At 40.0% G+C, this 15000-nt stretch overlaps 1 protein-coding gene across 12 annotated transcripts in view; it reads left to right on the top strand.

The window, feature by feature from the left end:
- The window catches only part of GTDC1 (glycosyltransferase like domain containing 1), a 274459-nt gene that overhangs the window by 140492 nt on the left and 118967 nt on the right, over nucleotides 1-15000 (top strand). For all 12 annotated transcript variants that reach the window (XM_040069039.2, XM_040069048.2, XM_040069037.2 and 9 more), the window contains one exon: nucleotides 14054-14163. In XM_040069039.2, coding sequence (XP_039924973.1) covers nucleotides 14054-14163 — 110 coding nt within the window. The remainder of the gene's footprint in view (nucleotides 1-14053; nucleotides 14164-15000) is intronic.

Raw genomic sequence — 15000 nt, forward strand, 5'->3', positions numbered from 1 at the left:
TTTGTGAAGCCGTGCTGCTGTTAGAGAAAGCCTCTCTAACTGAAGTGTTGGTGACTTCATCATGCTGGGGCATAGCAGGGACAGCCAACACCCTGAAATATGGCATTAGCCCCAACTCTTCTTCCACTGCCCTCTTGGAGCCACGTCCAAATCCAAGGTGCCATTCTCTGGCAGAGGTGTTCTCCCTTTGAAGTGGTGTTACAATGTCTCTGCATGAGATGAGGTGCTCTGGTGCACCCCTGCCCCTCCTCTCTGTCCCCCTTGAGCCTGACAAGGATTGCAGTGTTCCGCCTCTGCCCACAGCAGATTGATAGCTGGCAGTATTTTAGCAGTGTCACTAGGTTCTCCACAGAGTAATTAGTTTTCTCCTTCCTCGCCAGGCCTTAATGTTTTCTTATAAACAACTATAGCAAGGCCCTGCTAACAGAATGACTTATGGCCAGGGATGTGGATAACAGGCCGAGGATGGTTTTCTGAGCCGACGAGGGCCATGCCGAGGAATTACTCTTCCCTTTGTGTAAATGGGCTTTGATGCAAACAGAGAGCAAAATTCTGGTGATCGATGGACAAGCTTCTGACGTTTGATCAGAACTTTGTGGTGTCCCACAGGTTTCCATTGCACTGTGATTAAATGTCTATTTAGAATCATAGAATACTTCAGGTTGGAAAATATTTCTAAGATCACTGATTCCAACCATAAATTGTCATGTCCAACTATACTGGACACATTGAAGCAAGTCCAGAGGGAACCATAAGAATGCTTAGGGGGATTGAGCATGTCTTCTATGAGGGAAGGCTGAGAGAATACCCAGCAGGGCTCCAAGAGATCTGGAGAGGGGCTTTGGACAAAGGATGGATTGACAGGACGAGGGGGAATGGCTTCCCACTGCCAGAGGGCAGGGTTAGATGGGATATTGGGGAGAAATTGTTCCCTCTGGGGGTGGGGATGCCCTGGTACAGGGTGCCCAGAGAAGCTGTGGCTGCCCCAGCCGTGGAAGTGTCCAAGGCCAGGTTGGACAGGGCTTGGAGCACCCTGGGATAGTGGAAAGAGTCCCTGCTTGTGGCAGGGAGCTTGGAACAAGATGGTTTTTAATGTCCCTTCCAACCCAAACCATTCCCTGATTCTCTGATATTTGGTGAAGGATGAGTGTATTAGGAAGATGAGAGTTACCAGTATGGCATAATCCTTTTCTCTCCCCCAAAACTACCCCACCAGCATTTTTACATCCATTATTCCCTCTCATTCACCCCAACCTTTTGCCTTTTCTTTTTCCCTGTGTGTTCTGTATCATCTAAGCAGTTAAAGATTTGATAAGAGAAAGTAGTCAGAAATCAATTCTTCTTCCCCTAATTGCACGGGTGTGATAAAAGATCACATGGGGAATCTGCAAGAATTTACACATGCATACAAACAAATAGCTGCTGTCAATTCACATGGAAGATCAGATAATGCCATTATCTCTTGTCAAACCTACCAGCATGACAAGAGCATGGGGAAGGATATGGGGCAGGAGGAACAGTGATGGAAGTCATGATGAGTAAATTCGGTAGGAAAAAAAAAACAAAAACAAAAACACCAAATCTAGATTGCAAAAATTATCTGAAGATTTCTGGTTTAAGGGAAACGGGTGTGTTCAGAGATAGTTCTGTGTCCAGTTATCTGATTTTAGTGTAGTCATGAAGAAATGAGTGCATGGAGGACAGGCTGTGCTGTACCAGCATGTGGCTGTCCAACATGTGGCCCTGGTCCCCTTCACTCAGGAGCAAGTGCTTGGAAAGGGCTTGTCCCAGGTGGGGACAAGAAGTAAGTGTTGTGCCTTCTGTGATGAGGCAGCTCTTCATCAGCGAGCTGGCCACAAGTGCTTTGCAAGCAGTGAGGGAGAGGAGCCTGGGAAGGAATTTTTAATAGTATTTTGTATTTATTTTATACATATATCATATACGTTTTATAAAAAGATTATTAATATATAACATATTTTATATATATATAAAATATATAACCAAGTATTGAATAGTAACTTGTTCCTCTTGGCAGCACAATGCAAGGTTTGTGTAGTCGCTGTTTGAACTCTCGATTGAAAACTATTTCCTATGGACACACTTGAGAATAGAGATTCGTATTTTCCTCATGCTGTTGAATATTTTGGACCAAAGCTTATCCCATCAAGATGCAGGTGTGGCAAGACAGCAAAACAGGAAAGAAGTCCATCTAGAAATCACATTTGAGTACCCAGAGATGCCATTAGGCTCAAGAGGCATCCTCAACATTGTGAACTGCCTGCAGAGAACAAGTAGATGAGGTGAATCAATAAGGCAGACTGAACACAAAGGCTTAAAATACAAGTGTTTATACAGTGTTGACTAGAAGGTACCAGATAGGATAAAAAGCCCACCAGATGTAAAATAACAAATTCAAAATGGTAACTTTTTAGCTGTGTCAGAGGAAAGCAATCCAGTACTCCAAGGAAAACAGCACTCACCGGAGCGCTGACACTGTTGGCATGTGGTGGTGAACCTCTGCCATGAACACGTGGAGACATTCATGGAGAAGTTGGCACCTTTCCCTCTTGCACATGTGAAAATAGCCTAACTTGACATTCATGCAAGCTGGGGTTAAGCTGGGGAGCAGATACTGCTCTTTTAGAGTCACAGAGTGATTTAGGTTGGAGAAGACCTCTCGAGGATCATCGAGTCCAGCCATTCCCCCAGCACTGCCTAGCCCTCCACTAACCCATGCCCCCAAGTGCCAGATCCATGTGGCTTTTAAATCCCTCCAGGGGTGGTGACTCAAACAAATAAAAAATAAGGAAGTTAATGAAATAATCTCAGAAGTTCAGCCTTAAGTGGAAAGACAGCTTGGAAGTGGAAAGACAGCCCATTCTGTGGTTGTTCATTCAATGATGCCTAATCTTGAAATGTCTTCCTGCAGCAAAGGAATTGGAGGCACTGAGCCCTTCAGTGGAAGATGTTTTATTCCTTGATCACTTGTTTTTAAGAGCTAGTAGAAAGGTCCTGCATGTGCTGAAGGTGTGAAAGTTCTGCTGTAGGGGAAATCTCAGCATCAATTTCTCCCTCTTGCTTACAGAATGTTTTCTCAAAGGACAGTTTATAGTCCAGAGGAGCAAACATCTCTAATTTTGTTTCTCTGTGTTACCTTTGCATTCTTCAGCTGAGAAGCCAGATAGAATTTTGAGTAGTTTGTTGTGTTTACAGTGTAGGCAGAGCCTCAAGTAAGTGTTCTGAGAGCAATAATTGGGCTTGTGAGCGTCTCTTAATTTCCTTCCTGCCTGCTCTCTGGTTGAGATGCAGGTAACTAGAGACTCAGAAATACCATCTTGTAGGCACAAACAACAAAAAACTACAATTTTGAAAATTTTAAGACAAGCACTTCATGCTGAGATAGAATGGCAGGAATTAAGTGAAGGCTGTGATATTCACCTGTGAGGCACTGAGACACCACAAGAGGAAATGGCCTGAAGTTGTGCCAGGGAGGATTAGGTTGGATATTATGAAAAAAAAATCCTCACCCAAAGGGCTGTCAAGCTCGGGCAGAGGCTGCCCAGGGCAGCGGTGGAATCCCCATCCCTGGGGGGATTTAAAATGCATGTGGCTATGGCCCTTGGGGACTTGGGGTAGTGATGGGGAGACGGTTAGACTCAATGACTTTCAAGGGCTTTTCAGACCTAAATGATTCTGTGACTCTCTGGCCTTTTAGCTTTCCCAAAAATTACATGTTTGCCAGTCTTACTGAAAGATCCACAGAGGAAGGACAGTGAAGGTGTTTGGGTTTGAGTGGTGTTTTTTCTCCCCTGATTTCAATTGCCTGGGATCCTTATTAGTTGTTGAAGCAACATTTGCTCCGTTGGCATCAGCAGTGTACAAAAGGAGAGGGGAACTGTCTCAGAAATACAAAGAGCTGAGATATTTTGTGATCTCTTCCCACTCAAATGTATCCTTCAAATCACATTCCCTCAATCGAGGGAAATAATTTCAGTTACCCTGGTCACAGTAGAAAGCAGTCCTCTTTTTGAATGTCTTTTTTCATTAATGTTAGATATGTTTCTGAGATGAGAAACGATGTTTGTTCTAATTACGGTTACATGTAGTTAATTTCCTTTTTTTAAAAGCTCAGTGTGGAAAGCAGTTTCCTTTAAAAAGGTGGGGGGGGGGGGGGAGAAAAAAAGTGATACAGCTGATGTTCCTGTTGCCTTAGCAACAGATTTATTTATTAGGGTCTGAAATGACATGAGTTAATATACCACATACCTGCTGATCGGCAAACTCTCCTATTTCAGCTCCAGTTGACAATTAAGTCCTGGACAGCTACAGCCAGGGGTTAATGTTACTCATTAGGAGAACTAGGTCATTACTGAGAAATCAAGGCACTTAAGGCAGCATGGATAAAATACAAAATTCAACATCTCAAGGAGTGAGGGGTTTTATGTTAATTAACCTTATTTTCCTTTCATTAAAAAAAAAAAAAAAAAAAAATCTTTCATATACGCATATGACAGTGGATCAATTAATTGGGAAAGAAAAAATAATGAAAAAAATAAGTAAGCGTAGTTTACTTTTCCCTCCTAGTTGTCTTCATTTCCTTTGGAAGGGTTTCATTATTTTATGGAAAATTCTTATGTCTATATGATGAGTAAAAAGGGTATTAAAATTAAGAAGGGAATCATCATGGAAATCAGCTTTACCACAAGGGAATGAGCAAATAAAAGCCTTGGAAATGAAAATAAATAAGCTTTGCTAATACCTCACCTAAGGAGCAGAATATAAGCCCATCAGAGCTTGGAGATATTTAGAGGTACTTCTTTGCTTCTTTATTAAGCAGTTACATAGTTATTTGACCTTCAGAAACCGAAACTTTAGAGAACTTATTCAAGTTGTTGGCAAATATTCTATTTACAGGAAGCGGATCAGTGGTGTAGCCCGCAGTAACTCATGTAGTTAGTAATTGGCTTCTGATTTCCAGGAAAATGAAATATATTCTCTGAAAGTTTTATTAAGATATCTAAGTGGGAGTTTTAACTTGGTAAGTCATAAGTGATTTAATAAAGCTCTCCTGAAAGCCTTTATTTACTAACTTTTAGCAGGCTTCATTCTGTTACTGGAGAACTTAATAGGCTGAAAAAGAATCATATTAAAATGAAACTTATTTTTTTACTCACTGCTTCCCCAAATACACTTGGTTCTTTCACTTCTACTAAGCACTCTACTTTCCTTTCTGTGTTTAAGCTCTGTGGTCCAATTCTGCTTCATACTGTATTTAGACCAGTCTGGTGTGTAAAACCTTTTTCCGTTCCTGTGAAGTCAAGGTTGAAACAGCAATTTACCTGGGCTGCACATAGTGAACCATTGCATCAGGTGAGAAGAGCACTGTTCCCTGTAACAAAAACAACATTCAAGCCCCATGAGTATTTTTCATTTGCATGGGATGGTTTTACACTCTGATGCACCTATTTTCTTAAATATAATAAAAATGCTGACTAATATCGAGATTCTACCTGAAATACCACACAGAGAAACTTTCCTTCGATGCCAGGCTGGATTGGGTTTGGAGCAACGTGGTCTTGTGGAAGGTGTCCCTGCCCTTGGCTGGGGTGTTGGGACGAGATGAGCTTTGAAGTCCCTTCCCACCCAAACCATTCCATGATTCTGTGATACTGAGGTTCCCTCTGTGCTATCCAGATGCTCACAAGGCAGCCACTTCAGTGCCATCCTCCAGAGCCTGTTACAATAAAGGCTTTAGCCACAGTTGAAAAAACTGATTCTGGGTTAATGTAAGACTACAACTGCGTCACCAGGAGAGTTGAAGAATATTTAGGTTTGGAACAGATGCAGCACAGATTGCCCTAACAGCTCCGGTAAGATTGGCTCTCCCTTTTCCCAGAATGGGGAATTAATTTTATGGGGATTTGTTTTCCTCCTGTACAGTTGTGAAACCCAGGTCTTTTGAGCAGAAGCACATGTGAACAGGTGGGATTGAGGAATCCTCTCAAGGCTTTTCCACCTATGTCTCTCAAAGCAATCCTTTTCTACTCCATTCACCTGATTTGGTTTTGGCCTTTCAAACCTCATCCTTCTGTCTTTGCCAGGCTCAGTTCCCTGGGCAGCTCCTCACACGTAGTCTTGTGCAGCAAATTTGCACCTCACTCTTCTCTAGTTCCTCAGCCTTTCTCTGTCTCCATCTCTTCACTCCTTGTCTCTGCAAGGACCCTTCTACAACATTTCCAAGGTACGGTTTTCAGTTTTACTAGGTGATGTTGTGTTTGTGCCTCTTTTTTTTTTTTTTTTTTTTTTTTTCATCTTCATATATTCTGGAAAACTTTGGACAGGATTTTTCTAGAAGATTATAGTCCAGATAAGTCTCAGTTTTGGGAAACGTCATAGCCAAGGACAGAAGAGGTTTTGTGATACAAAGTCCCCAGCAAACTTAGCAGATGGTACCACCAGCCCCCTTTTTAAGTCACAGCACACTGGACCAAAGCATGGAAATAACCTTCAAGAGACAAAAATCCAGTATTTCAGAAGCAAGTGATCTAGTATTCCTCCTTATTTTCACCAGTAATAGGAGGGTTATGTTTCCTCCATCAAAGCTGTTTTTAATTAGATTCCTCTTCTTGCCATACTGCAACTGTTCAAGTCTGTTCTCTTTGCCTTCTCCTCCCTGCTCCCCTTTTTTTCATATTTTCATGCTTTTTTCCCCCCCTCCCCGTGTCCTCTAATCGCTGGGGTTTTTTGTCTGTGTTTGTGCAAACCTGACTCAATGCACCAAGTTGATTCCTCATTCTGAAAGCAGTGAGATTTGGAGTTACTTTAATCTTGTTGAATAATGAGTTACAAGCCTTGGTGCCAAGAAAGTTCCTGGTTGGAAGCTTCTTCCTTGGAGATCCCAAAAGGATGAGTTATCTCTGGTACCTGAGCTAATTCCTCTCAGGGTATTACTCAGTAAAGAGCAGGATGTACTTTTTGACCCAAGCAGGGCATCTGGTGGAGTTTTAAGTAGTTGTGGCTTGGTTGTGTGAATCCATTATGGAAATCAGAGAGGGGCCATGAGTCTTGTGCACTGGGATTACCATTCCCAGGAAAATCTGTAGTAATGTAGGTTTTATGTAGCAATTTATATATAAATTTATATTTATGGACATTTTCTGTTCTTTCAAGGAGCTATGTTAGTAGACTGTTATCCATTTATTATCATATTCATAACCATCTTATGATTGCCACGACCTGACTTTTTTACAGTCTTTTATAGTTGAATTGCAGTAGGATATGTTGTGTATGTTTATCAGGGCTGTCAGGATCACTCAGATACTTTATGACCTCCCAACAACAGGAAAACCTTTTATTATGTTACCTTTGGAACACTAAAGGAAGTTAATTTTATTTTTTTTTTTTTTAAATAAACTCTTTGGGGTAGTCCATAGCAGTTACAGGGTTTTGTTGCAAAGTGAAATAAAGTATGGGTTTTGTTTTTGGGTTTTTTTTAAATCTGAATCCTCTACATGGGAACAGCCAGACTGGCCGAGCTGGAGTAAAAGAAATGAAAGGCAATGGAATGAAAGTGCATTGATTTTCACACCAAGGTAACTGAGACCAAATGGTGGTCTTTGTCTTTAAAGCTTAATCTCCCTTTAGAAAATAAGCAGGAGGCTCCATGACTGATGCTGATCCTGAGGTTTCTTTGGTTAGGGGACGTGCAATATTTTATTTTGAGTTTTTTCTTCATGAGTTGTGAGGGGAGAAGAAGAATCTAAACAATAAACTCCCAAGGTTCTCTCTTGTTTCCTTTTTTATGAATCTCTTGTAGATAACAGGAGATAGGAGAAAATGCTTTTCCAGCGTAAAGCAAAATGCCACCCATTTTTCTCAGGCCAGCAATTTGAACAAATCAGAGGGTAAAATACACACTCCTCACTGTAAATACGTCATGGGCTCTAATAGAAAATAAAACACTGTATTTGCCAGTACTGCTTGGCTGCTTTTTGCCTCTCCAGTGCCATTTTTTAATTCCTTGGCTTGTGGAGGTGTTCTGAAAGCACAGGCAAGGATCAGGACCCTTTTTTGCTTGTTGGACCTACAAATTGCCAGTTAAAATTTATTCTGTAGGGTCCTTTTTCACGCAGAAACATTTTCTTCTTCTTGACTCCATTTTCTGTGAACTGAGGGGGTATTAAATATTGTGGTAACTTTTGATGCTGATGATGCCAGACAATGTTTAGAGGCACAATTACAGCAAAGACATTTTGTAGAGCAGATCAGCTGAAAATGAAAACTCACTGGACTTAACTACATATTTACAGTCTACCTCAACCACATCTTGGAAATGTAAAAAGATGGAAAAATACTGTGATAAACTGAATAAACAGAAAGCAATTAACTTTCTCTTCATGTTTGCATTTTCATAGCTATTTCTTTTTTTCCTGTTTCTTTACTAATTGCACTTTCCTGGCAGTAACATTTACTTTTTTGCAGTTATCATGAGCATTGTTACCAGAATTTGGTATTGGAATTTTAATTTTTTTTTGTCCCCTTTTTTCCCTCTCATAATCTTAACATAAAAAATGTATATTAAAGTCATTTGATTTAGGAAAGCCTTCTGTCCTCTGTGAAAATAATTACTGGAATGTATTACATTTCATGTATTGAATAGGCTTGTAACATGAGTCCTCTTCTTTGAGAAGAATATTGTTCTCCTAAAGTATTTACTGACTGATTCTCACCATATTTCTGTAAAAGCTCCTCTAAGACCATGTCTTGCAGATGGGGAAACCTGGGCAGAGCTGTCTTGTGGGAAATTCGTGTCAGGAAAAGACCAGAATTCTGCAATTCTCTGTTTTGAAAGCCAGGTTTATCTTTTGTGGCCACACTTCTACTTTCTAACATTATTTCATTATAATACACCTGTGTTCAAATTTTTCTGAGCTCAGGATTTAGTGTGAAATACCAAATTGTAATACAGTGCATACTATAATGGAGGGGGGAAAAAAAATCCCTGATATTGTTCCTTAGATTAGGCTAGGATGAAGTGGAGCCTTGGTTTTAGGTCTGTAGGGTGTATGTAGGTCTTTTATTTACCCTGTATTTATCCTTTTCCTCCCTGTGTTTGGATATGCCATATTTTTTAGTTTTCACCAGGAATATTTTATATATATATATATATCTTTTTTGTGTGTTTTTCTTATTCCTTGAATTACTTTGCCCAGTACCTCTGCCTTGTTTGATGCCAGACTTGCTCCCCATTCCTTTACTTTCCCAAAAGAAAAGGATTGATGTCATCCACACCAAGGTCTGTGCCTTGGAAACCTTATTTTCTCTATTTTTAATTATTGATTCTGTGCTCATGGACTTGCCCAGCCCCTCACACGTTCCCTGTGCGCTGCTCCAGCCATGCCTTTTCCTGGCTGCTGTCCCCTGTCCCCTTCTTTTCTCCCAGGATGTCTTTTGGCTCACCAGTCCTTGATCTCCGTGATTGCTGCCCAGCTTCATCAATAATGAGTGATTCTTCACTGGCCTCTTTTAACAGCCCTCTTCTAGCAATCATTTTAGCCAGGCAGAAACCCATCTTTTACCTATTGCTATATGTCCTAACAAAATTTTTAAAAATATAAAATTAAAATGCTGCTTCAACTTCTGAGGATTTTGTGCCGTTTCCCACCTTGTCCCATCTGACATGAAGGTGATTTTGGGGAATGGGGAGGCAGAAGGTGCTGCAGCCACTGTGAGTTCCATGGATTTAAGGAACTCTGCAAAGTGAAATGTTACTACATGCCTGCACAGTTTGTGATTCTGAAAATCTCCCATGCTCAGTGTCCTACGATTAAGATTGTTTTTAGCTGGGTTTAATTGTAACACTTTCAGAATGTGTGATGCCTTAATGGTGGGACTTGATGGTCTTCAAATTCCTTTCCAGCCCAAATGATTCTGTCATTCACAGAGATGTCACCACAGGGCTGTGTCTTTCACAAGCATTACATGGCATTTATGGAGTATTTTCTCAAATATTAAAACTCTTTCCCCTGGTTTTGCACTATTTTTTAACTGATAAATGCATTTACCCCAGCTTTTAATACGTATTTTTAATGACTGCATTTATTTTCCCCCTTTGAGCAATGTTGTTCTGCTTTTCCACAACTCTTCCACTTTCTAGTTGCATTGCTAGATGTGCCTTCCTCCAAATTCTAAATAACTGTGATTATCACCATGTAGGATAAGTTTACATATACTCAAAAAATTAAACTAAAGTCAGAGAAGACCATATGTGTCTCTTACTGAATTTCACCCAAATTCAAGAGATGAATATTCATTGAATAATATAGAGGGCCAAATTCTGCTTTTTTTTTTTTTTTTTAGATGTTTCCCATCACTGGTCAGGGATGTGGGTGAGAATAACTCCAGTTTAGGTGGACTCCATGTACTCTGCTTCCAGTCCCAGCAATGGGTATGCCTCGAGGACTCAGGCTGAATTCCCAAAATCCCTGAAGAGCAGAAGGGTGTTTTGGAGAATATCGCCATTGATTGTATAGAGGAGCATCACCATAGTGCTATGAGGTTGCTTTTTAAAATCACTTTAGGCTGAAAAGTGGGATGTCAAGTCATCAATTAATCCTGACAGCATCCTTCTGTGGTGAAAAAATAATACTGTCACACCCATTTTTTGAGCAGGAAATCCAAGGCAGAGATAATAATGGAGGCTCAGTAGTGCTGCTGCTGCTCCCACCACACTCCCATTCCTTGTTCAAGGACACTTCTCAAAGCTTTATATCAAATTACAAAGGGAAGTTACTAATTCAGGATGAACCCTGGGCCACATACCCCTACCCACATCACTAAACCTCAGCCAGTTCCTAGGAGAGACTTCAGATGTCTCTCTTAAATTGTGGGTAAGAGCCAATAATAAAAAAATCCTGGATAAAAATGAGAGCTGTGTAGTATTTGAATATGGAGATGGAATTTCTCCAAGGCAGGGCACTCTAATCTGAGCGTAGGTGTGGTGTCTGTGCCTGTTCTGTGGCATTACAGCTGTAGTTTGGTCACTCTGATGTTTTCATGTTCTTAGGATGAAATTTAGAGCATCTTCATACCATGCCCAGGTCTTATTTTTCCTTTACCAGATGCCTATCAAATAAAGTGAAAATACAAAAGCATTTCAAATACCTCAACTAAACAACAAAGCCAGACCCTGGAGTCACATTAGCCTGATTTTTCCCCAAACATAGTATCTTAAAAGAAAAGTTTGCATTTTAATATCAAGCTTTTTTACTGTTTTGCAGCTCTTCTTCAGGAAATGGAGTATATATAATTAATACTGTTTAATAAAGCTCAAAAATGCAACAGATGCAGCCAAAAGTGCACATCATTTTGAGCAGATCTTTACAGAACAGACATTCCATATTGCGTTCATCTTTTTCCACGATCACTGCTATGGCAATCTGGTGTGTTTAGCAGTTGTTGCTGAGTAAGGCAGACTGGATTGTATATGATTTTCTCCATGTCAGCCAAGAAACAGAGCTCTCTCCTTTTTGATGAAGGAAAGAGGTGGTCTTGTACTATTTATTTGTTTCTACCAGGAGCAGCTAATACCTTCAGTATCCTGCAAGAATAATAATACACTGCAGTCTGTAGGTACATGGGCCAGGAGGTTTCTGGAGGTCTTAACTGAAAATAAAAAGCTTGTGGTGTGGAGAAGTCACAGGAACTGATAAAATCACTTAAGATGAGCTCCCAAATAGAAAAGCTACAAGGTTCACAAAAATGTGTCATTAAAATCTGGGAGTGTCACCTAAAAGGGAAACATTTTATAAGGGGGGATGGAAGGAGGTTCACCTACGACAGAAAGCCCGCAAGAGAGGCTCCAGTGCAGAGGAAACGTTTCCCCTTTCAGCATTCCTTCTGGGTGCCAAATTTTCCTTCTGTTCTTCTCCACCTATTAAACAAAGCTGCAACTTCCAATTCCTATCAGTTTTCCTAAATATGTGCAGCTTATGTGGCTTCGCCGAGCTGTAAGGCTCCGTGTTCTCCTGCCAGCTCCTTGACAATGTGGTTCCAACAGCATCCTCCACTTTTGGCTGCCTCTGGGACCCCTGGTCTCTTCTGGAAAGCGAGAGGGAAAGCATATCCTTTGCTGGAAGGACTTTTTGTGACTGCGAAGCTGATAGCGGGGCTGTGAAGCGCTTGGAAAGATCCCTGTCAGCGTTGTGGCTGTCGAGTCTGCCGGCTCCACGCGCGGGGACGCGCCGGTCCGCCGGGATGAGCCGAGCCAGGGTGGGCTCGTGGCATCGCTCACAAAGCACCCACAGAAGCCTGTCCGGGGGAAACTGAGGTTCAGGGGAAATTCTGTCATGAATTGCACCGACCCAAAGCATCGTAGAAGTTTTCCTTGCAAGCATTCATAATGTTTGGGGATGTTCTCTTCCAGCCAAATCCGAATCCGTGCGATCCTGTGTTGGCTCTTTGAGCTGGGCATTTGGCGGGAACTCAATACTGGCAAAAGTTTCTGCACAGAAGTTACCTACCAGAAACAGGTGGCTCTTTTAAGCGTGAGGATGCAGCAAACTAATAGTCGGAGATCTGGTGTCTTTGCAACGGGGAGAAATCCACCCTCCAAACCAGTGCTTGCATCCACTTGGGGTACTGGAATTGCCGTGGAAACTCCTGGTTCACAGATGTGAAACAAATTACAAGGCTTATGCAGTTGCATTCCTCCTTATTATTGGGAATAAAACAAATTGGAAGGATGGAGGACTTCTTAAAGCAGTTATTGTCTGGCTTTATTTTAAGAAAATGTATCTAGTTCTGAAAACTCCACAATTCCTGGAGGTTTTCAGCCTAGGGAAGCTACATTAATTATAAGATTAATTTATTTTAATTCCCTAAACCAAAAATATTGACTGAATGAGAAATTAACATGTGTAGAGCTGCAGATGTAATTTGGCTTCAGATTTCCTGAATGATACAATTATTAATCTTTCATATAGTAGTGTGAGGGACCTACAGATTTCATTCTGCAAAATTATGCTGTGAGGAAAGACAGCAGGACAGCTGAGATATAGATTTTTCCCTTAATACAGGAAGGAAAATGGTGGAATTTTCTAAATAATAAATAAATCCAAAATATTTTAAAGTCATATGGTGCACATCTGTTGAAATACAATAATTTAAAGCAGAGTAATTAAATGCATGATATAATATTCACCTTAGAGTGAGGAAATTATCTCATTCCACTTTTAATATAACTTAAGGAATTTGGGAATTTTAAATCATTTGCGATACATTTTGAACTTTTCATTTTGTGCTAGAAAGCAAGATAGATCATAAAATTGGGGGGGTAATTTATTTTTAGATAGCCTAACTTTTGTTTCATGTCATTGAGTGTCATACACATTCAAACTTTTAATATTATCGTCAACTGAAATTATAAATACGTACAAGTTTCTTGTATTCTGTTTTCATTTCCAGTTAACTCCTTAAAAATCTAAAGGTAGAAAGTGCCTCATCATAGTTTATTCCTTTCTTTATCTAAGGCACTGGATGGATCAGAAGCTTTTAATGAGTATAGCATGGATTCCTACAATTCTATTTTGAGAAATCGTGTAGGTTTAGGGGAAGTTTTTGTTTAACCTATTTTTCCTGAAGAAAAAAGAATTGTAATGGAAATCATATACAAAATTTTTGGACGGGAAAAAAAACAAACCCAAAACCTTTTTTTTTTTTTTTTTCCCCCTACCAATTTTTTAAATTGATTTTGCCTTCAGGTAGGTACTCAGTCCTTCTCACTTTCAAAGCTGATAATTTGAAGAGTAAATGCATCATTTGAGGACAGGGAAGAGAGAGAGAAGAATCTGATGAAACTGAATTTTGACCCCAAGTGCTGCATTGAGGAAAATGTTCAGCCACCGGGGAGAAGCAAAGAGGGGAAATTATTTGAATAAATCTAATCCCCAAAAGTACAGTTGTAGAGGACTAGTGTTCTGATAAATAAAAAACCTCCCATAATTTCACAACTAAGTGTAAACAGTAAATTGAGATAAATTCTGTTTGTTTTAAGGGAGCATGACAAAGATCCTGAAACTTTCTTTAAAGTCCTGATGAAGCTGAAAGAGCAAGATCTGCCTTTCCATGTGTCCGTCCTTGGAGAGACTTTCAGTGAAATTCCAGGTATCTTTCTTTTTTTTTTTACTTTAAAGTTACCATAAACTAGATACTTCCAGAAGTAGTTTTCATTTATGTATTTTTTTATCTTAAAGAATGTGCTTAATTTTTTCCTAGCTGTGAAACTAAATAATATTGATACATTGTAAAATTAAAACTATTAAAGTCAGTAAGCGTTTTTTATTTTACTTGGCTGAGCAAGACCTTATTTATGACTTTGTTCAGTAACACTTCTGTATTTATTTAAATAGAGAGATAGGTGTGGGTGATTGGATGGTTCAGATAGGAAGCAAAATCTTTCAGGTCAAGGTCGCTCATCTGAAATCCAGACTGAGATTTTAGCAGGTGAAAACACTTAGTTTCCTCTCAAATGTTAGGTTAAGGACTGCTGTGGAGAGCTTCTGGTTTGTATCTGGCATGAAAGTGGTCATTAATCTTTAATATTTTTATACCACTCTTTTGGACAGTCCTTCCGTTTCTTGGCTTCTGCAGAACCACAACTCAGTGAACAGTTTCACCTGTCTGCAAAATAAATAGATTTTATTCAGGCACACAACTTTGTGCCTGAGATATTATGGCAGTAAAGAGAATAATCAAATCCTGTACTGGGTGCACTTGTAATAAATTAAACCTTTTTAAAATGTACATTAATGACAAGCGAGTGTCGAAATATCTGATGTTTTAGCTCGTATGTGTTTTCTCGTGTAGTGTAGACTTGCATCCCTCGGCCTCATCAGTCTGTAAAAATAGACTGGGGATTAGGTTATTTGTCAGTTCTGTCATATCTGTTGCCTGCTGGACTGGTGATACTTCAATTGGCTTAGTTTTGATTTTGCCATTTTT

Source organism: Hirundo rustica, chromosome 7 (genome assembly GCF_015227805.2).
Source record: "Hirundo rustica isolate bHirRus1 chromosome 7, bHirRus1.pri.v3, whole genome shotgun sequence".
Taxonomy (NCBI): Eukaryota; Metazoa; Chordata; class Aves; order Passeriformes; family Hirundinidae; genus Hirundo; species Hirundo rustica.